Source organism: Antrostomus carolinensis, unplaced genomic scaffold (assembly GCF_000700745.2).
Source record: "Antrostomus carolinensis isolate BGI_N321 unplaced genomic scaffold, ASM70074v2 scaffold2341, whole genome shotgun sequence".
Lineage (NCBI taxonomy): Eukaryota > Metazoa > Chordata > Aves > Caprimulgiformes > Caprimulgidae > Antrostomus > Antrostomus carolinensis.
In genome coordinates this window covers 1-22406 of record NW_010296108.1, presented here as the reverse complement: position 1 = coordinate 22406, position 22406 = coordinate 1, and the positions used below count along the sequence as shown (strand labels likewise).

The window sequence follows — 22406 nt, the reverse complement described above, 5'->3', positions numbered from 1 at the left end:
AGCGTTGGGTCTGAGCTGGGGATGGGGTGTGGTGAGATCCTCCCGAGAGCCCTCCACACCCCGGGGTGGGTGCCAGGGGGGGTGGGAAGCCCTTTTCTCGCAGGAATCCGAATACCCAGCGGGGTCAGCAGTGCTCCCGGGCTGTTGGAAGGCTGCTCTCATCGCTGTGAATTTCTCTCCAGAAGCAGGACTGTGTTCTGACGAAACCTCCTTGTGCAAAACACATTTAACTCGACTTTCTTCACTGCCACCACTAGGTTCGTGTACTGGGAAATCTGAAGCAGTTCTCCTCAAACCAAACAGGTAAAACTACTTGGATGGTAGGAATATCGCTAAAGGCTTCAGTTCTGAGCGAGCATGCAAATTTTGGCAAATTATAATGCCAAAAAAGGATTTTTAGATACAGACCATCTATTTTTTTTTTTTCCAGGAAGTTTAATAGTTCAAAAGTATTTGATGAGAAGTTGTATTACTAGAAAGGTATCCACTCTGCTTTAGAGTATATGGATATGTGTGGGCCTGTGGTTGCAAGTATATAACTCAGTATTCAAAGTTTCTTTAACATGATGTTAATATTAAAAATAAGCATCCTGAAACAGACTTAAGTTTGACCATTTTTTTTTTATGACTGCATAGTTTTCCTGTGGCTAATTATTAGTTTCTTCTGAAATGTATTATTTGAATACTTATTTTTAAACTAAAATTCCTCCTCTTCTCACCCTTCCCCCTCCCAGTGCTTCTACATTTTCTTCCCGCAGTCTGGATATTATATGATCTATACTTAGTTTCCACATTTGAACTCTCAAGATCCTTTGGGATTTAGCTAAAATAAACACACCCATTTTAGTTTGACTGTGAGTCGTTAGTGCGTAATAACCCTCAATGACTAATGATTCAAAGATAATCCTGACGTTGTACAGTCTAGTCCCTTAGTGAAAGTTTACTTTTCATAGGAAAAAGAAACAGAAGTACAAATTCTTTGAGTATATGACTGATTTTGGCTGAATATTGGCTATTATGCTTGAAATGTGCTATGCTGCAGAAATGTTAAGTGTCTTTTTTTTCTTTCTTTTAATAAGTACAGAACTCATAGGTTGCCATGTTCATGTTGCTTGCGTTTGGATTGCTACTGCAAGAAATCCTGGCTAATTCCCAAGCTGAAAATCTTACTGAATTAAAAAACATTCTGGAAGAGCCATTATATAGCTACAAAGCTATCAACTTGCCAGATGAACATATTCCTTACTTTCTGCACAATAATCGGCATATTGCTGGCATCTGTAAGCAAGACTCTCACTGCCCATATAAAGTAGGTTTGCTTTTCTTTGTTTGTTTGTTCCAATGTAACTTTGGGGTGGTTTATTCTTGAAGTCATAGCAGTTAGACATTGGTGTCCTTGCCAGTGAGTCGGTTTCATTGGGAACTGGAAATGCTGCTCTTGAAATAGTTGTACAGAGACTCTTCCTGAATCTGATACTAGATTTGTAAAGTACCATTTTGCAATGATTTTTTTCCCCTCTTTTAATTGTTACAGAGCTGAAACAATGATCTTAATGACTTCATCTAAATGACTCTCATGCATATGAAAGGTGTTTGAACTAAGTATAGTCAGTAGTTTCTAGGCCTCTGATTTTTAGCATGCTGAAGTACTTTTGCAGAAGTGCCAAGAGTGTAGGCAAATCAATGAAATGCTGATTTAATCTTACCCTGTGGTTGCACATCATTCCTTCACCTGAAGCAGGGACAGTGAACCTGAGGATCTGGGCCTCATGTGGCTCAGGAGGAATTCTAGTGTCTCTCAGGCTGGAACTGCTTCATAGAGCTGAGGGTGGGAGCTGTGCTCCCCCTTCTCTGCCTTCCTACAGCACTGCAGAAGCCAATGTTTCTGGATTTGCCTGGGGAGCAGTGGTACCCTCAGCCTGGAGCTTGGACCGCTGTGCTCTGTGTGAGTTTATCTTTGTCATCTGTATCTGTCAGCGATGTGAACATTTTGGAACCCTACTCACTGGGTCAGGAAAAGCAGTTGTCCTGGAACAGACTTATTAAAAGACAAGGATAATGTTGCTGTGCATGTGTGTCCTTTTTTTGGAGCCTCTGTTGTGCACAAAGAATCTGAGGATTCTTTCTGAAACCCCATTTGAAAACAAACCAAACTGAAAGCCTTTAATGCAAGATTTATTAGCAAGAGGTAGTTCATAAGCTAACAACTAACTGAAGTAATTTCCTATTTTGCTGTCGCATAACCTGATCCAGTTATTCTGTGTTACAGAAATACTTGAAGAAACTAAAATCCTGCTGGGGTTATGAGAAATCTTGCAAATCAGATTACAGGTTCAGTTACCCAGTGTGTGATTATGTTGAAACTGGATGGTAAGTTTCATTTTAAATGTATAAAGTACAATATATTAAAAAAAAAAAAGTATAGTGCTCACTTTCATATTAGCTGTGAAGTTAACATTGTTGTGATATTTAGTTTTGTGGATGTATGTGTGGATATATAGGTGTGTATTTATTATTTATAGATAACATATGTCTTTCAACATGATTTTTAAAATTTAACTTTTTAAGGAAGAAAATACTGTTTGAAATGCTTCCTGCCATGATGTTTTCATTATTCTGGTTTAGCCTTGAATTGAGATTCCTAAAATAACTCTAGATTTCCTTTCTTAGCTTTAAAAACAAAGGAAAAATATTTTAAAAAATTTATACCCTTTTATGGGAGAATAGCTTTAAATTGTCATTGATGTTTTCACTTAAATGCAGCTGATAAGTTGCTTCCTGTTTTGCATCTTAAATGTCAATAAAGTAACTGGGTGGCTCTTCTGTTCGACTTTCAGTAGAAAAAAAAAGTTATTTGTTAAAGTTATTACTAGAATTTAGCAATGGACCTTGATTTTTCTCCTCTCTCCTTCATACATCAGGGCAAGTGACATTGAGACAGCCCAGCAGATATTCTGGAAACAAGCTGACTTTGGTTACGTTCGAGAGAGGCTCAATGAAATGAAAACCCACTGTAAGCCTGCAGCAACAGTAGGTATTTCTGATAGATAAGATGCTTTTCACTGTTTTTTCAACATAGTTTTTGTTATTGACGAAATCCTACTGGTTCTTGTCTTAACAGGGAGATTCATCTCTGACCTGTTCTCAGTACCTTCAGCATTGCAGAGCAACAAACTTGTACATTGATTTACGAACTGTAAAGAGAAACCATGACAGGTCTCTGATTTGCTTATGTTATAGTAAAACCAGGGGATGGCAGGGAAAAGGACTTCAGGATTTGTTTAACAAAGCTGATGGGCTTGTTGCCATGAGCTTTACTGCTGATCAGAGGCTTGTTGCTGAAGTCCTGTTGAGATCTGCATCTCAGATGCTTGACTGCTGCTGTCTGCTGCTGCTGTCATCAGCAGTACAAGTTATTTAAAGACCTAAGCTCTCAGTTTTATGGAATGATGGTGGGTGATTGAAATCCTCCCTTCTGGTGGAAGAGAGGAAAGCTTTTCTGTGTCTTCAGTCACATCCTTTCTTGATCAAGTGATGTGCCAAGTAGAATTGTTTTTGTATCAGGCACTGAGAAGACCTTTCCTATGTTAGGTGCCTTTATCCCAGAATGAGGAACTGCATCTTTAGATACAGTGAGACTGAAGGGAGATCTGAACCTGGATCTCCCACATCCCAAATTAAAATGCTGCATATTGGAAAACTGAGTAAAAACCCCATACCACTGAGGCTGACATCACCCATTTTCCTTTTGCCTTATCTTTGAAGTCAGTGTCTTGGGCATGTGACTGGAAAAAAGCTGGTTCATGACTGTGATGCTGATACCCTTCAGAATGGGTTTTGTCATCTCTCAGCCTATCCTAAAAGCTAATTTAGAGAGTACTTGTATTTGGCAATTTTTTTTTCTTTTCATGAAACCTGTTCTTATATCTCATTCTTCATATGTTGTATAAAATTGTTGGGTTACTAACTAAGTTGTGAAATCTGAGGTGAATGTCAGTGAGAAATTGTTATTAAAAACAAACAAACAAAAATCACAACTAATGATACTCCTGTAAGTAATCATGTAGCAAAGTCTAATTAAATTACTCATTTGGGTATGTGAAAATGATTCCTAATAACATTCTGGGTGGATTAGTGCTGTTTTCTGAACTGATGAACTCCAAGGCCATCACTATCTTTGGGAATCACGGGAAATGCTTGATTTATGCTGAAGAAAATACTCAGGTTTTAAATATATATGAAGCACCTTGCTGAATTGGGACTAACTAGCACTGGCTTGAGTATGTTATGGAGATTGCAGAACACTTGTGACACTGTTGCACAAAAGCTGATAGATTTTTACTAATTTGCATTAGATTCAAAGAAGACTTTTTCCAGAAGGGAGAAATTGGAGGTCATTGCACCCTTGACGTTGAAGCATTTCTGGCTGAAGGTCAGCGCAAGAGCCCTCTGCAGTCTTGGTAAGAAACACTTGTCAAGGCTGCTTCCGAGTTTGCTATACTAATTCTTTCTTATTTTTTTCCTTTGGCACTAGCAGTTGTGTGTAGGGGATTTCATACCGAGGAAATAGTTGCTCCTTTCTAAAGTCAGTTTGAGAGTCCACGTAAGATACCTCTGGTAATTACATCCAAACAGAATGTTCTGAATGATGCTATGTGTAATTGCCTCCTGCCTAATTTACAGCAGCAAAAGATATGAAAACATCTTGTAATTTGAAGTTCTGACCTCCAGGTGTTTTCTGGATGAGATGCTGGTTGTATGCCTGATCTACCTGTAGAAGAAGACAATTGTTTTGTTGTGAAATGCCTTGAAGTTCACTCTTGTGTCTTAGTTCACGCAGTCCTTGGTGATGTTGGGGCCAATGCAATGACCGATCTGGATACATATTCATAGGTGTTCCCAGGGAGCCTGCGTTTGGAATGTGAAATGGGCAATACACAACAGGCCAAGTGGGAAGAGCAGAGGGTGTTTTGTGGTAGCTAGTTAAGGATCACAAGTTACACATTAGTATTTCAAAGCTGCGTTGCCAGCTAATTGATGAAACATGAAGGAATTGGAGCCATTAAGGTCCATATAAGAATTCATTCTTGTGCTTTTCTCATGTTTTCATTTTTTTCTTATGTTACATTGGTGGTCAATTTCAGTTAACAACAGCTGCAGAGGAGGAAAAGACTTTTCTTCTCTACCTGCTGTTGTCATCTTAACTGCTCATCCTTATTTAGATCCAGGAATAATAAATATTGCATCTACATTCATTATTCTGACCAAAGCACGAAGATCTTGCTGAAGTGTCTTTGGCAATGCAGATCAAGTTGGACAGACCCACGGATCTAGGCTCCAAGGCTCTTTGTTACATCCCTACTGCCTTGATTTGTAGATCAAAGATGCTGTTCCCTCCTGAGATCAAAGGCGGTGTTTAACCTCTTGAAGCTCATAACGTGAAGAACCTTCCATTACAATTTCCAATCATTTTAATTGTCAGACTCGATCATTTCTCAGCAGTGCTGTTAAATCAGCTGGATGAACAGTTACTAAATCTTCGATGTATGAAGTACATTTGTTTTAAGTGTGTTAATGACAAAGCATGTTCTGTGTGATTGAATCTTGGTAGGTTTGCAGAACTCCAGACATTTACTGCATTAAACTTCAGGCCCCTAGAAGATGGGAAGTGTGATGTTGTTATTGAAAAGCCAACGTACTTCATGAAATTAGATGCAGGTAATTGGTATTTTTAGTTTATTTTTTTTTTATCCTACAGTACTGCAGTAAAAAGACCCCATATCCAACTTGCCCATCTACATGATGCCTTTGTGATTGTCAAGTTGACTTGTAATATATTTTTATTTTTGATAAATGACATGACTTTTAATTTATTTCTTTTTTTTTGTGGTTGCATTGATCAACTTGGAAACTTAGATTTAAATCCTTACATTTTGCCACAGGTTATAAATAAATAAATCAGAAAAAAATTCCTCCTACTTGTTTTGCACAGTCATTGACTCCTGACCATGTTTTGACAGAGTCCTTGACTTAGTGCCAAAGACTTTTCTGTACAGAATCTTTGATTTTTAGCTATGTTTCTGGATGATGGTTTTCATACCATGAAACACAACGTATGTGTCTTGTAGTATGTGCTCAGTAATTGAGGATTCTATGTGTATTGAATGATAAGAAAGAGGAAACAACTTTCAAAGACAAAGTTCAAGGGAGTAAGCTTTGTTAGTTGATTAAAATGTTTCCCTTCACCCATCCCAGAAAAGCCAAAACACACAAAAATGAAACATAACCTTGTTTTAATCTTAAACTTTCAAAGTTAGGTGAAAAGCCACTGCAGGAAGAAAGTTAATGATCTCATTACAGAGAGCTGTGGTGAGTGCTGTGCAACGCTACACCAAAATTCATGAGAGGGACAGCACCCAAGCATCTTTAGGAATCATCAAGTGAGATCTGAAATTTTTTGAAGTTCACCAGCCTTTTTGTTCATGCAGCATATTTTGCAGACAAATGTTAAATGTTCAGGTTGTAGACATACAAACAAGCTGCTGTGGGGTAAGCTATGGTTTCAACTGGGTAGTTGTCTGCTGTGTTCTGACCCTGCAACACAATGTGACTGTAAACTGGATTGGGCAGGCCAGTATCTTCTAATTTAAGTGAAGTTGTTGCTGGTCACTGGCTGAACAGTTACTGTGGAAGAGTTGCTGTGCTGTCAGTTTGTACCTTTGGGCAGGGTGGTCTAGCTGTGGCTCAGGAAGTGATTTTTGTCCAGCTCCTCTGCTTTAGAGGAGGTGGAGGAAAATTGCTGTTGAGCAGTGTAGGAAGCCTGGCAGCTAGTTCCTATCATGGCAGCTTTTTTTGGTCAGAAGCTTAGAAACAGGGGCTGTGTGCACATGGTTCCAAAACTGGGATCTGGTCTTCACTAGCAAGGAAACTGGACTATGTTGCCTCCTTTGTTTCATGGTGGCTTTATATGCACCATGGTTTTAAGCTAATGCCTTAAGAAACCAAGAATGAACAAGAATGCTCTGAGAAAAAAACCTGAGCGATTATTTGGGCTTTGGCCCATGTGCAAGTACAAGTTGTGTCTTGTAGTCCTGCAGACAGAGCCTCCCTTAACCCTAATAAAGCAGAACTGAGATCAGTGCCTAAGGCCTGTTTTTAGTGTTTCCTTTATGTTTAACTAGCTATTGTTAAAGCAGTAGTTGCTGTTCCGTACTCCAGAAAGCAGCTGCAGACTGTAATGAGATATAGCATGTGAAACTGATGTTTTTCTTTTGCTGTCTTTTGGCTGCTCTTCTCATTTCTCTGAACTTTTTACAGACATGTTTTACTTCAGATTTCTTACCTTGATTTCTTCCCTTTAAAGATTTGCTTTTTTAGGGTGTCTAAGAAGCATTCGATCAGAAGCAGAGGAAAACTAATATAAAATGCAGGATACTAATGAGGAAAAAATGCATGAACTAATAAAAAGTGGAGTGAGTAATGTAATATTTTGCTAACAATTCTTTCTTTCTCAGGTGTTAATATGTACCATCACTTCTGTGATTTCGTCAATCTTTATATTACACAGCATATTAATAATTCCTTCAGTACTGATGTCAACATAGTCATGTGGGACACTGTAAGTCTGCTGTGCTTTTAACCTATTTGTAATGGGTTGGATTTCTGCTTTATAGAGACTCTGAAGCTTTCAGTAGCCAATTCTTACCTTTCTTGTGGGCTTAGCCATGTAGAACTGATAAGTTGTTAATACAGGTATATGAACAATAGTTTGGTGACAGATTTTCTACAACAAACCATGTACTGTTTGAACACTACTCCATAGCTCATCTTTTGCTAGAACATAATTATGCCTTTCTTTTTGGTGTGACCTCAAAAATAACATGATCTGTATTTCTAATATGTGGCATTTGAACATTTCATGGTGTTTTCTGTAGACTTTTTTATTCTCAGAGAATACTGAAGTAGATTTACTCAAAACTGTTTCTTCTATATTTAAAAAAGAAATGCAGCCTTGCATCTTTCTAAATCAGTAATGTGCAGCCTGTAATAAAGAAAACAACTAAATGAAATCCGTATACATATATATATAAAACCAGGGTCTAATACTTAATTCCTTTATATGGAATTCCTTTATATTCCTTTATATGGCTTTCTTGCAGTTACTTTTCTCAATCACCTCCTAGAATGCTGTGGTGACATATAAAACAAGTTTTTAAGTGGGGCTATTTCTGTTGCACTGCTGAGTTGAAACCATGACTGTGTTTAAGAGTAGTATTAGTTTTACTGGCTAGTAGTTATGTTGTCTAGGAGAGTGTTAAACTAAACAACAGAAAACTAGGCAATTTGGAACATGCCAGATAACATGTATAATCAGGTCTAGAAATAACACAGTTCTTGACTGTGATACTGTCCCCTGCCTGTCTTGTTCTCATAAAATACTGTGTTTTCTTTCTGAGTATATACTGCTAGACAACTAATATTCAATAGAGAACTGCAAATATTCACTGCTTGCTATTTAATAAGAAACCTCTTTGGCTAGAAGAGACCCTTTTTTCTAGTTCTCTTACATTTTGAAAGCTAAAATAAATGCACCTGCCAGATAAGCAAGCTCTCTAGATATTATACAGGTACCTGTTAATCCAGCTCTGATGACTTTCTGGAGATCAGATGTGTCAGGCAGCGCTGTAAATGACTTTGAAAGGCAACTCTTTTTCTTACATTGCATTATTGATTCAAATAACTCAAATGTACCGTTCAAAGTAAGTACTCTCACAGTGCTATCATTTTAAACGTGTCTTACCTGCACAGTTTGGTTGAGTTCATTACCATGTGCAACCAGATGATGGCACCAACTAACTGCTGATGGACTGTTTGCTGCTCAAAAGATGGACTTGAGCTTATTATTCATTCTCTCTTTTTAAATTTTTTTTTCCCCTTGATGTAATTAGATTTGGCCATACTTTCTAGCTACAGTAGAATCAGTACAGTGTTCTTATTAAACAGTAATGCTCTTAGATGTAGGTTAAACAAAGCAGAAAATGAGTAGGAAATCCACTGGGTGTTGATTTGCAGAGTTTCTCTGCAAATACAGGAAAGCAGTATTTGTAAAGCACTTTTAAGGAGAGCAGATTCAGTTAGAAAGTAGCACTTACAGCTTTGAAGATCAGTTTCTCTACTTCTAATCTGGAAGAGTAGTTACTGTAGTACAGATGGCCAGAAAGTAGTATGGGTTGTAAAATTAATTAAAACTTAATGGCAGAAGAAGGGGAAGGAAACACCTTTTCAAGTGAAGGAAATCTGGCACCCTTTAGATTCTCTTACGTTTCAGTAGATGTCTGCTCTCTCTGTGGGCATTTGTAGTCTCTTTCTCAGGTTTCTTGTTGAGAATGTTTCCATGTAACTTTCCAGGCAGCCTGAACCAGCTCCAGAGTTGAAAAGAAGCTTTAAGCAAGAATCTGTACCAGGGCTACTGAGGTCACATTTAACTGCATTCAAAGAGCAAGAGATGGTGACTTTTAGCCCTCATATGTGTAGGAAATGTTACAGATTTGAAGGCAAGGGCCCCTGCTGCTGGGCTAATGCTGCAGGGAGTAGATGATTCTTAAAAGGTTCCGCAGACAATTGCTGCAGAGAGGAAAGTTTTATACTGCACTGAAGAGAAACTTTGTGGTAGCTTGGCAAAGTAATGCAACACCTAGTTTCCTGGCTTTCTTTTCCATCAAATCAGATCATTACCTTCGATTTGTGGTGCAGGTGACCATCTCAAAAGAGAAGTAAATGTAAACCAAACTTCTTGTGACTTTTTGCTTCAAGCATTACTGCTGCACTTAAATTCCCAGGTGGTTTTTTAGTCTCAGGAGTCAAGGTTGATGCCATCCCTATGTTTCTGTTACTTCAAATTTAACTTGTGTTCTGTTGTCTCTGGGGAAAGCAGTAGGTAATTCTTGCTCCTAATGCAGAAATTTTAGTGTGCTGCTGAAAAACTTGTCTAGATAGCTGATTTATAGAACTATTTTCTTAAAAATTAACTACCTGACAGGTAATTTGAGTTAACTGCCATGGTAAACGCAGGGTTTGGCATTCTGTAACCTCTGTGTTCTGTGCTAGGCTGTCTTAGGTCCCATGGTGCTGATGCATATATTAACTGTATGTTAAAACTCATATATAGAACTTGTAATCCAGGAAGAGAATTTTTATATACATTTATGTAATTGTTATGCTCTGTTTTTTCCTCTCCTCCTAGAGCTCGTATGGCTATGGTGACCTGTTCAGTGAGACATGGAAGGCATTTACTAACTATGAAATAATACACTTGAAAACTTTTGACTCTAAAAGGGTATGGATTTTTATTGTATTTATTTTATTTTTTTTGAGTTCATAGTCAGTTGGTAGCAAATATGACAGCTTCTCAAGCTGCTTGTGGATACGGGTGTTTCAGAGGAAAGCATTAATACTTCCCATGCATGTTTAATTTGTGTAATATTAGTGTTCTACCTTACAAACTAGAGACAGAACTGTAACCTGATTCTGTGGCATGCTTATGCTTTATATAGATGGACCTAGCTTTTGTGTCTTCTGAGAGGTGATGTTTATGTATTGGTTTCACTTCTGCAGGACCCACTACTGAAGTTAAGGGTTTTCAAATGCTACTGTCTTTCTAAGTCTTCTGCTTCCTACTGAGATGTTTATCTTCCCCTCCAACTGTTAGTATACCTGCTGCTTATCATTCCAAAAATTTTTATTCCCGACAAAAAAATGTACCCATTCATTCAGAGCTCATTTTAATCTCTTAAAGCCTGTCTTAAACTCTACTTGTTTTCTTCTATTTAGTTCATGTTTGTTCTGCTTTGGGGGTGGGGTTTTTTTTTACCTCTTCCCACACTTACATCTGTAGCATCCTAAGTGAGAGCTCTTTTGGGATCAGTATTGTCTCCGTTCTATTCATTTGCACAGTCAAGGAAGTGAGAATGTTCTTGACAGGAGCATGTAATTGCCAGCTCATTATAAGCAACGATCCCTCTGAATGAGCCGGGGATGTGCCAGCGGAAGGTAGCAGAGCAGTGTAACTTCTTGTGATCTTCCTTTGCAGGTTTGCTTTAAAGAAGCCGTTTTCTCATTACTGCCTCGAATGCGATACGGCTTGTTTTATAACACACCGCTGGTGAGTTCTTTGTATCCATCCACTGTGTTAACTAGATGTGTGTGTGTCACTATGAAATCTGAGCTAATGAGTGTCTCAAATATCCAGCTGAGCTATCCTGAAATGTACTGCACTGAGAGTCTGTGCGACTCCAGATGGAACCACCTTCCCGAAAGATTAGGATTTTGGAGTGACTTTAGCTGACTGATAGTAACTTGTTGTGTGCAATCTCCTGTGTCACAGTTCATGAGATGTTTATTATTCCTCTTTAATGGGTGGGCACTGTGGACTTAGTGGTATTTTTGCAGAGCACAAGAGCTTGTACACTGACCAACTTTCCCGGAGGTATTAGCTCAGGCATTCAGGCTGTAAAACTGTGGAGAGAGTTATATTTCTTTCTAAATGAAGGTACGACTTGTGTTGCAGTGAATAGTGTCGTGTTTAGTGCGGTGCATGCAGGCTTTTGTTGCACAAGAATGGCAAAAGACTGATCACAGAGAGAGGTTTTCTGAGCAAAGTAACTTTTTATATTAACAGTTGCTTTTTTAATTTTCAGATCTCTGGCTGTCATGGTACAGGGCTATTTAGAGCATTTTCTCAGCATGTGTTACATAGATTAAATATCACACAAGAAGGACCCAAGGTAAGATAACTGAATAATAAAGTTGTAATATGGAGCTGATGGCTCCTAACAGAGAAAGAGCATGAACAAGCTGGACCCAGTGGGGAATAAGGGCATATTGTGCACTTTTTGTCCTTTCCTTGGGATTTTCTTCTAGTAAGTCAGCCTGTTCTGTAAAGGCCTTCAGCAAACATTTGTGTATGTTTGTGAAAGTTGCCATGGTGTTAACTTCCATAGGACAGACTTTAGAAGAACATCCTCCTTCCCACCCTAGGATCTCTTCCCCATCTCCTGTGCTCAAGGCCTTTGTGTCCTTCCTATTTAAGCAAGATACATGGCACGTGGTCTGTTCTTTAGCGTGCTGACAAGGTGCTGTCCTTAGGTCCAGCAGAGAGGATCCCACAGAGCAATGCTCTTTATCGATCCTCATAATTACTGCTGAGCTCAAAACAGAGGAGGAAATGATTGAATCTGGTCCTTCTGATCTCTGCCCAGTACCATCTGTCTGGCCCTGGGCTTCTCTGTGGTCCACACTGGTAGTTTTTGCAGATGGTTGCAATGGCTGCATTGATGGATACAGCAGTTCTGGGCTTCTTGAGGGATTTGCTAGAGTAGCCTACATATTATCGCTGAGGGACACGCATTCAAAGCACTGCACAGGCATTTAGTTATGCTTCTCCTGCTGACACTAATGGGAGTCATGCAGTTAAATCTCTTTATTTCACTTGGAACCCTTATCCCTTTGAGTCCAATTAATTTAAAGAGGTAAAAGAAGGAACTGTTATAGAAGTAAAATATTTTTTTTCCAAGGATCTTGTGCACAAGTCATCCTGAAAGCTGCTTTCTTGCTTTCAAAAACTGCTGTATAATGTGTGATACAAAGACTCTTTTGTACTGAATAAAATAAATCTTTTAGAAAATGTTTTATTCTTTGTAAATAGTCAGACTTTCACAAAGTTTTTGACACTTTTATTCTGTTGGAAAATATGATGTGAGTTTTAAGGTGGTTACATCATCTGTTACATGGGGAGGGAAGATATTTAGTTGCTCAAATAATTGCCAAAAGTAAATATAGAAGTGTTTGGGGTTTTTTGGTGAGTTTTGCCTAATACACTGCTGCTTCTTTCTTTTTAGGATGGGAAAATTCGAGTTACAATACTTTCACGAAGTACAGATTACCGGAAAATACTAAACCAGAATGAGGTGTAGTCCTTCTTATTTTTAAAACAAATTTATCAGAAGTTAAAGTTTGCTCATTGAATTGATTTTTTTTTTTTTCCCAGATACAGCCAAGAGATCTGTCTACTGACAAATCTTGGATAAATACATTCAGTGCTAATATTAATTTCTTCTAATATGTCTTCTAGTCAGTCTCTATTTCTGTGCACTAGACACTGAACCTTGCTGCCCTTTTTAAATATCCAGTGGAAGACTACAGATGTAATACTAAAAGTATTTCCTCTTAACAAACAGACACTGCAGAGCTTCAGATAACATTAAATTATTTCACTTTCAGATTCTCTCTTTTATTTCTAGCATCCCCAGTGTTGAAGGTTCTAACAAAAACCTTTGTTATGCTTGCAGATTAAAATGCATAAGCTATTGTATCTGAGTATGTGCCTTCAAAACTTAATGAATTTTCATATTGAGTCACATATTTGATTCATGCAACTTAGTGGACTTGTGGTGTAGCTTCTCTTGTGGTAAAATGCTAATATCTAATGTTTTCATACCTGTCTTCATTTTGAGCTGTTAGTGTCTGACAGAAATGAGTTGGCATTATCATCCCCACCTTGTGTAGGGAGAAACTGAGGCTTGTTTGATGCAATAGCTCGGTGGCAGGACAGATGGTTAGATTTGTGCCTCATCTGCTAGGCTGTCCACAGCACATGCTTACACTGCTGCACATAGTGTTTGCTGGTAATGAGCACATGACAGAAAGGGAGAAGTTAATCTTATTTTTACTACAGTTTTGAAAAAGAAAATACTTGGCTCTTTCTCCCTCTTCTGCTGACTATGGATTGGAGACTTAGAAAAAGCCCTTTTAGGTTAGAAGTCCAGGCTCTAACCTGGTTTCACTCTTCATGTGAGTAGGAATCTGACCTAGTAAGGTATTTTTGAAAATCCTGCTAGCTACCAATTTGCTGCTTTAGGTATTGGAGTATCTTTTAGAAATCCCACCACATCATCCCACTATTCCTGGCAAAACTCCTGCTAGTTTGAGTGGTTTTGGGTCCTGGACCACGTAAAAATCAACAGTGGCTCTGTAAGAGTGCAGGAGATCTGAGTCTCCTCTGCAGGGAATAATGTAGGTATCTTAGGTGGGAAGGCACAAAAGGAGGGGAACTGCTCCTTCATATGGCAGTGACAGTATGTTCTGTCTCACTTATTTTAATTCCCCGGTGAGGAGGAGGAGTGTGTAAAATGATCAGGAGTGCAGGTGGTGAATTAATTGAAGGAGAACATAAAATAATTGTGTTTTTTTTTTCCTTCTTAGCTTGTGAATGCTTTGAAAACAGTATCGACGTTGGAGGTCAGAGTGGTAGACTACAAGTACAAGTACGTAAGTTGGTAGAAGAAACTAATGTGATCTCATGCTGCCTGTGGCTGGGGAAAGCTGTTTGCAGGCAAAGCTATGTACGCCCCAATGTCTAACCTTTGCAAAATCCAGGAGCTGGTAAGGAAGGAAGAATGTTAGTGAGGGAGTGGTGGGTGAGCTGGTTAAGCACTCCCATCCTGTGATGCACTACTCAGGAATGAATCTCTAGAGTTTGTAGGCTCAGGTTAAAGCTACTGTGTGATGAGCAATGAGTGAATGGCTTTTCTTTCTGTTACTTCCCCTCTCACAAAACCAGCTGTATTCCCATCACCCTTATGGATTTGCTAATGCTCTGCAGTAACTGTGGGTCAACAGGGGTTTCTCTCATGTGATACTAGTGTCTTATTTTATATAACTCTTAGTTTAGTAATGAGTAATAACTCAGGTAATTTGCCACTCTGGTGGCCCCTGAAGACACCACTTGAGGTCAGTTTGTTGTGCCCAGATGCCCAGGCATTGTGCCGGTAAGAAATGGCTTGAAGAAGAAGTTCCCAAGTGGTGTATGCCTGTGCCAAATGGCAGCAGCTCCAGTCTGCTCAGTGGTGCTGTTGTGGATCATGCAGGAAGAGTGAGAAACTGCAGCAGCAGTGGGAGATCAGTGTTTTGACCAAAGCAGAGACAGAGTTGAGGAGATAGTTGTTTGATCCCCCTGCCAATGAAAGCACTTGAGCAGTCTGATGATAAAGAGGGTGGATACCCTTGAGAGGGCGTCTAGACGTCCCACTTGAAAGCATGACCAAGTGATACTTCCACAATTTCTGTGCTTGCTGAAACTGTTTGTGGTACCATTCAGCATTACAGATTTCCAGAGCTATCCTGCAGCATCACTGTCCCCATAGTTAGAGGGATTTCCCTCATGTCTGCCCTTAAAGTAGTAAGAACAGTTTAAACTTTCTTGTTGCTGTTTAAACCAGTTTCTTTTTACTCTCTTCCAAATGGTCAGAGAGGATGTTATTCTCTTCCTCTTTAATATATGAGTTGTTTGTACACAAATGAAGCCTGTTGTAATTTCCCTTTCCAGTTGTCCGTCTTCTCTTACAATTAAATATCTTTAGTCCATAACACCTGATCATTTAAAGAGAATACTTTGTTTGGAGCTTATAGTTAAAGGATGGGAGCGAATGAGAGTTCCAGGAGCTGAAAAAAGCCTGGTCTCCTTATTTCTGCTTGATGCACTATGCGTAAGTTCAGGTTGGATATCCACATCTTTAGGTGGGAATTCTGCACTTCTGAAGTACATGAAAAACAGTTTAGGTCTCCTGTTTTTTTGTTTTGTTTTATTTTTTATTAAAGGAAGTGATGCTTTTTTTATATAAGGCAAGTAAAAAACCCCTGAAACTTACAAAAGCTTTAATTTGTTTTAAAAAAACCCAAACAAACAACAAAGCTTTGGAACAGACTCCTGTGAAGTTTTGAAAACTGTCTTCATTTCTTTTAATTCCATGCTGAGTTATTGCTGGCTGCAGCATTTGTGATTCTTAGTATTGTTCCTTGAAAAAAATCAATTTTCTCTTTCAGGATTCCCTTAAGTTAATTTTGTGCTTTCTACATGTAACTAATTCCTGTTGAGATGGACAGGCATGCCAGATCACCATTTCTGTTGTGTTGTCTGCAGGGATCTTGAATTTTCAGAGCAATTGAGAATTACCCACAACTCTGATATATTCATTGGGATGCATGGAGCTGGACTTACCCATTTGCTCTTTCTCCCAGACTGGGCAGTTGTTTTCGAACTGTAAGTTTCTTCCTCTCTCTTTCCTGGCTTGTACCACAGCTGCTAATTTCTGTTCTTACATGTTAATGAAGCACTCTCCCTTGCTAGGATTTGACTATGAATGTTTCTCTTGCATCCTTGTCTAGACTCTATTTTTGTCAGTCTCTTCTGGGAATTGAACATGAGGAAGCTTTCATTATAAAATACTGTGTAATTATATCATACAGATTTAGCCTGTGATTTCTTAAGATCCTGTTGTATAAATAAAATGCAGCCTGGTCAACAATTGCTTGGGAAAATGGCAAAAAAAAGAAAGCCTCACTGGTTAGATTCTGCCTCATGAGTCTGAGATCTAATGGTATTTTGGTGATCCAGGTGAATTGATTACAGAAGATGCATGTCCAGGGTGTTGAAGATCCCTGAAGGTTATTTACATACTCCTTCCTATGCTCAGGACACAAGCACCAGCTTGCTGGCCAAGTTCAGCTGTATGTCATTCTGTTATACCTAAATTTCTCTAGTAGCTTCCTTTTAAACATGTTTTGTCACCAAGCATGGTTGTTCCTAGACACTCTGGTTCTATAGAACTAAACAAAAGTGCAGGACACTTCTCAGAAGAGCACTGCCTTCTCCATCCTGGGAAATTCTACTTAAAGCCCCTGCTGTGGGAAGGCTGTGGAGCTGGTGCTTTGCAGGATAAACTTGGCTTGAGAGTATTTTGCCCAGTCTCCAAGTAAGTTCAGAGGCTCAGGGTTTGTTTTTTTTTTAACATGACCAAGAGCTGCTGCAGCTGGACAGGGACATCCCTGACATGCAGATGTGCTTCAAACTGTTTCCTGTGCCACATCTCAAGAACAGATGGTAGCCCTTGTTTTCAGTGGAGTAGAATTTGTCCGTGGTTTCAGTGCCTTAAAACTGGACAACAAATGTTTTGGCCTGAAGTTGGGTTGTTTTTTTTTTTTTACTATAATTTCCTGTTTCACCCCAGTTACTTCAGCACAGTCTCTGTAGGTAAATATGATTTTTCTGCCTGCTCCTAGGTACAATTGTGAGGATGAACGTTGTTACCTGGATTTGGCAAGGCTGAGAGGCATCCACTACATCACGTGGAGAAAGAGGAATAAAGTGTTCCCTCAGGATCGGGTAATGACAGCCACTGCTGGAAGGGTGGGGTGTTATAACTTGAAGCATTTAAAAGTTGGCTTGCTTTACCTACCTATGTTCTGATATTTGAAATATGATTTTCATTCTTTAGACCAAATTAACTTCCCTGTTGTGATTAAGAAATCATTTTATATTAATGGCTGAGGGAAGAAGAGAAATTAAATTAATTGGCCATTAATCCAAGCTGTCCATAGCATTGCTGTTATGCAGTTCCTTTGCTGACTCTTTGCCTCAGAGCAGATTAGTGGATCAGAAATAATAATTTAAAATGGCAGATACTCATTTTTTTTCCTTGCTTTTTGAACAGAAGATGTATTTTTTTTTTCTGTCTAAAAGGCCTTATTTCATGTTTCTAGGGACACCACCCAACACTGGGAGAACATCCAAAATTTACAAACTACTCCTTTGATGTGGAAGAATTTATGTACTTGGTGCTTCTGGCTGCAAATCATGTTTCACAGCATTCCAAGTGGCCGTTTAGGGTAAAACATGATGAATTCTAAATCAGACTTCTGACTGAAATACTATTTTTAAATAATGCTCCATGAAAATATTGTAACAACATAAAGCAAAATGCTAGTGTGAAACACTTAAACCTCTACGAGGGAAATAACCCATTATTAACTTGTCAAACCCCTTCTTAGCGCCACACCTTATCTTTGTAATCCCTGCCTTTAATTCTGCAAGTTTTCGATACATAAAAGCTATTTTTCAGAACTCTTTCTGTTTTTTTTTCACTGTGTTTTTGCATTCTGAATTCTGAACTAGTTGTCTTTATACAAAGATATGTCCATCCATTTCATGTAAGGTTTTTCTGGGGTAGATACTAATTTTGTAATAGTTTATGCCTAGTGTTCTCTGAGGAAATGCTAGAGAATGGGGAGTGTGACAGCTTGGTTTCTCAGGGTAGTCTCTCTGGGAATGAAATAGGCTTGTCAGAGCTCCTCAGTTCCTCTTCTTAAGAGACTGGATGCTTTTATACCATAATCCTGTGCTTGTAAGTAAAACTCTGGATAGGAATTGCTTCCTGTTATAATACACTGCCCAGTATGTCGTTTGCAGTCGAGTTACATGATGCAGAGGTTCCAGGATGGCTGGGTAGTTCCTCTCCATCACCATCCATGTCATTGCTGTGCTTGTCCCTGTATTGTTTGTAGATTTGAAGATCTTTCTTTGTAAAGTAGTGGTGGTAAAAATTAAGTGGTTAAAGCAAGCTTTAACTTTTGTTGTTTGATTCAACAGACACGGCAGACTTCTGTTTCAAGGTTAGAAACATTTTCAAGTTAGCAGAGTCTTATCTTTCTGCATTTAAATATAAACTTTGACTCTTCTCCCTGTAGTTTTAAATGCTAAAATACAACAGGTCTGCTCAGGTTTAGTCAGTCTTCTGTCTCAAAGCAGATAAATCTTTTCCTAAGTGAATACTTAAAACTTCAGGTAATCTGGATGTTTCCTACTTTTTTTCTCACAAAAAAACCAGCACTCTGCAATGGAAAACCTGAGCAAATTAGAATAAAATTTGAGTCTTTTTGAGGATGCTGAAGGGAATGGACTTCTATTATTTTATGACAAATGATAAGATGTACAGGGTGTCTTTCAGCTGCAGCTGAGAGGAAATGAAGTCATGAGGAACCTAGTTTTTGGAGTCTTTAAAAGCCTAATCTGTTAATATTCTTATTTTCTTAAAATGTTGAAAAGTCAATCTAGAAAACTTTTGAAAACCCTTCCAAAGCCAGTAGCATAGTTCACTGTTTTCAGTGAAGGAAATATGAAGTCAAAACTGATTTCTTTATAAAATTCCCTCTGGAGCTGACTTGTTGGTGCTAGTGGGAGAAAAGAAAAAAGGTGTAGTTGTGTTGTCTGAAATGGGGCCAGAAGGATGTGTGCAGGAATCAAGTTCAGAGAGATAAAAACCAGAGTTCTATGTTAAATTATGGATTTTTCTGAGAAGGTATTCCCGGGATAGACTCGCAGTATAATCATACAGTCTCAGTGGCTTGAAGCAGAGCATATATTTGTATGCAAAAGCGAGACAGTTCCAGTGAATGTAAACATCTCGGTGGTGTAATTGTAGATATTATTGACTTCCATTCTCCAACAGTCACAGGCAATTTCACAGAGTGTAGGTACATTCACTGACCTGCCTGTGCTGCTAAAGATGAGTTCCTGTAAGCATCATTTTCATATGGATCTCTCACGACCTTAAGCAGTGCATAGGAAAAGCTAGATATTACTGACACACAAGATATATTAAGGTATGTGGTGCAATCCTTAGTGTAGTGTATTGTTTTACTGATGGATAAAACTGTTTTACTTTAAAGAACCATAGAAGCGAAATTGCACTTCTTGACATGGGGGGGGAAAAAAAAGCCCTTGAAAAATACAGTTTCCTGTATGTGTGTGTGTGGTTATGTGGTTTTTTGAGGTTTTTTTTACCTTGTGGGATTTTTAAAGAAAAAATATATATAAAACTTAAGTCAGTAAAACGTCTGAGTTCGAATGAAACCAACTCAAAATAAAGAAGACATTTAACTGTGAACTGTGCACAGATATTTGATAATTTTTTTAATAAAAAGCTTTCTAATTAAAAGAAAAAAGTGTAAAATTTTTGGTCATAGTTTGCCAGGGTTTAGAGGCAAATGTTTTAAATACTATTAATTGCATAGAGTCGCGTGTCTCTGCTTTTTCCTGCCATGGCAACCTGATGTTCTGGGGTCCAAATGGAGACTCGGATTTATTTATCTGGGACTCATTCAGAGATAACGCTATCGCCTCGCACTGAAGACTTTGTTGCCAGGCATTTTAAGACTGGTTTGTGGAAAACTTTTGTGTATATTTCACTTTCTGAGCTGCAGATGATGCTGCTGAAGCCAGTGTGTGAATGCAGGCATGTACTTGAACCTGTATGCAAGCAGCTGATGAGGAGCTTCTCTTTCAAGCTGTGTTAGGACTCACTAAAACAAGCAGTTGAACGTACACCTGAGTGTGTGGAGCAGAGGCTGTGAGGACTTCATCCAAGGGCAAAACATCCTGCCAACATCCCCCAGTTTCAGTAAATGTGAGTGCAGCGTCAACAGCTGATGGCCAACATGTTCTTCAGCCTTTATGGCTTAATATTACTAGGGTGAAAATGCTATTTTGGTTGATTAGCTTTGCAAATAGTTGCCAAATTATCTTGGCAGCAGAAAGAGGTTTGGTTGGATTAATGGGATTTTGCCAATAAGTCTGGAGAGAGAGTTTGGACAACACCAAAGATCTGGCTCGTGGCTTTCTTAAAGAGGGTCTGGGCCATCTTGGCCTGCCTGGAAATGGGAATTTGGGGGAATCTGAGACTTTTGGGCCACTTTTTCTCTGAATTATATTTTCCTAACAGACTATAGGAATCTTGTTCCTTGCTACTTCTGAATTTTGGTCTCTCCAGTTAAGTTTGGAGTCTGTGTTTAACTGGCACACCAGCATCAGCACAATTAATTTAGTTTTGGGACTTAATGAACATTACCAGTCCTAAATGCTTACGGGATTGCTTGTGTTTCATGTACAATGTAAACTGAGAGCTGGATTTGAAATAAACAATAATTTATGGATGCACATGGTGTCTTTCCTTGTTACTTCAGAAGTCTTGAAGATGTATTTTCAACTTTTCCTCTGTGAAGTCCTGTGGAAGTTGGGTAAGTGTTGAGAAATGGTTTGTGATGGGGAGGTGACAAATCAGGATTATTAATCTTAAGAGTACAATTATAAATATTAAGGCAATACATTTTTAAAAGCAATTTTAAAAGCAAAAAAAGAAATTGTTTAATCTTTGCTGTTAATCTTGCCAGTTGTACCATTAATAAGAGAACTCCGAGTCTGGAATGTCTCTTAATCTTTAATTTTTTTAAAGAGAAGAGAAACTGAAGGAAACAGTCTCCTTGAGAGCTTTTTATCTTCTCAGAAGGATAAAATGTGAGGGGATAATTTTCTTTTATTTCAATATTGAAGAATTGTTTCAATTTACAATGTTTGCCTTGAAGTTGAGCTCTTAGATCCACTCCTTTGAAAGCCTTTCTCATGGATTGGGCTTTTTGTCTGAAATAAAAGCGCTGCTACTAAACACTCTCCTGGCTTTGAAATGGCCAAAGTAGCTTGGCTCTTCACTATTCATTCATGAATTCTCATCATCCTTCTTGCATTTCAGTTCCTCGTCTCACAGCGTGGACGTGAAGGTGCTAAACCTGCAGCTGCTGAAGCGACTGACCTGCTCTCAATGGGAGCTGCTCCTCCTGTCTGCAGACTGTGTTGGTCAGCTTGTGTCAGGGCTCTCTGCCTCATCTCAGCCCAGGTCAGCTGGTTTAGAATAAAACATTTTAAATGCACTTTAAATTGTTTTCCACAGACTCGTTTTCCCTGTGGGGTGAGGGATGGCTGTGTGAGCTGCTCCTCTGCTGTGGCAGTACCTCGAAGCAAGGAGACAGGTCTTGGTTGTGGTTCGGGGAACCTTTCTAGAAAAAAATAGGGCTGGAAGATAATGACTGAGCTGGTCTTGGTGAGCCCAGATCTGAAGTGTTAGTAACTTCTGTGGTGGTACTGAGTGATTTACTGTAGGGGTGTCTCAAGTAGTGGGGCTGATAAAAGCATTTTGTGCATAGTGGGGAGGGAGATGCACCGGGGGAGTGAGAGGGGTGAGGAGGAAGGAGGGATGAGTAAGTGTAAAGGCTGCAGATGGGTAAAATGGGCAGAGAGTCGTTCCCAAGTGTCCTGGATTTTAGCTGAGACAGAGCTTAGGTTTCTTTTTGAGACTCAAAAGACATTTGTGAACACAACTATAAATCCAGTGAAGCGTGAGGAGACCCCATTGGGACCGAGCCAAGAATGAGGGGAGTAAAAATGTTTTTGTCATCAACTGCAGGGAGGTGCAGGAGGGAGAAAGGAAAGGGCCTGGATTCCCCTGGGCTGGAGCCAGACGAGGTGGGGGCAGCACCCCTGGTGAGCTGGGGCTCCTGGGGAGAAGGGCCAGGGCTGGAAATCCGGGTGGTGACTTGTCAGTTGCACTGGAGAAAGGAGCTGGAAAGGGCAGGAGAGGTTGGCCGGGGAGTGTTTGGCCACAGTTTGAGAGAGCTGACAGCACATTCTCAAATTTAATTTGTTAATTTGAAATATTTTAATAATATAAATTATAATATATATA

The 22406-nt window shown here is 39.1% G+C and overlaps 1 protein-coding gene across 2 annotated transcripts; it reads left to right on the top strand.

Annotated features, from left to right (window-relative positions):
• Positions 1-1099: 1099 nt before the first annotated feature.
• On the top strand, positions 1100-17742 carry EOGT (EGF domain specific O-linked N-acetylglucosamine transferase). Of its 2 annotated transcripts, none has more exons than XM_010178144.1 (15): positions 1100-1309; positions 2270-2370; positions 2922-3030; positions 3122-3216; positions 4356-4460; positions 5612-5718; positions 7515-7618; positions 10244-10336; positions 11090-11161; positions 11697-11783; positions 12897-12965; positions 14260-14321; positions 15977-16096; positions 17116-17218; positions 17596-17742. In XM_010178144.1, the coding sequence occupies exons 1-15, from the start codon at positions 1100-1102 to the stop codon at positions 17740-17742; spliced, it is 1584 nt and encodes a 527-aa protein (XP_010176446.1). The 2 variants fall into 2 exon arrangements, with proteins under 2 accessions (XP_010176446.1, XP_010176445.1); XM_010178143.1 differs by having other exon boundaries at positions 1100-1317; positions 2254-2370.
• Positions 17743-22406: the final 4664 nt, after the last annotated feature.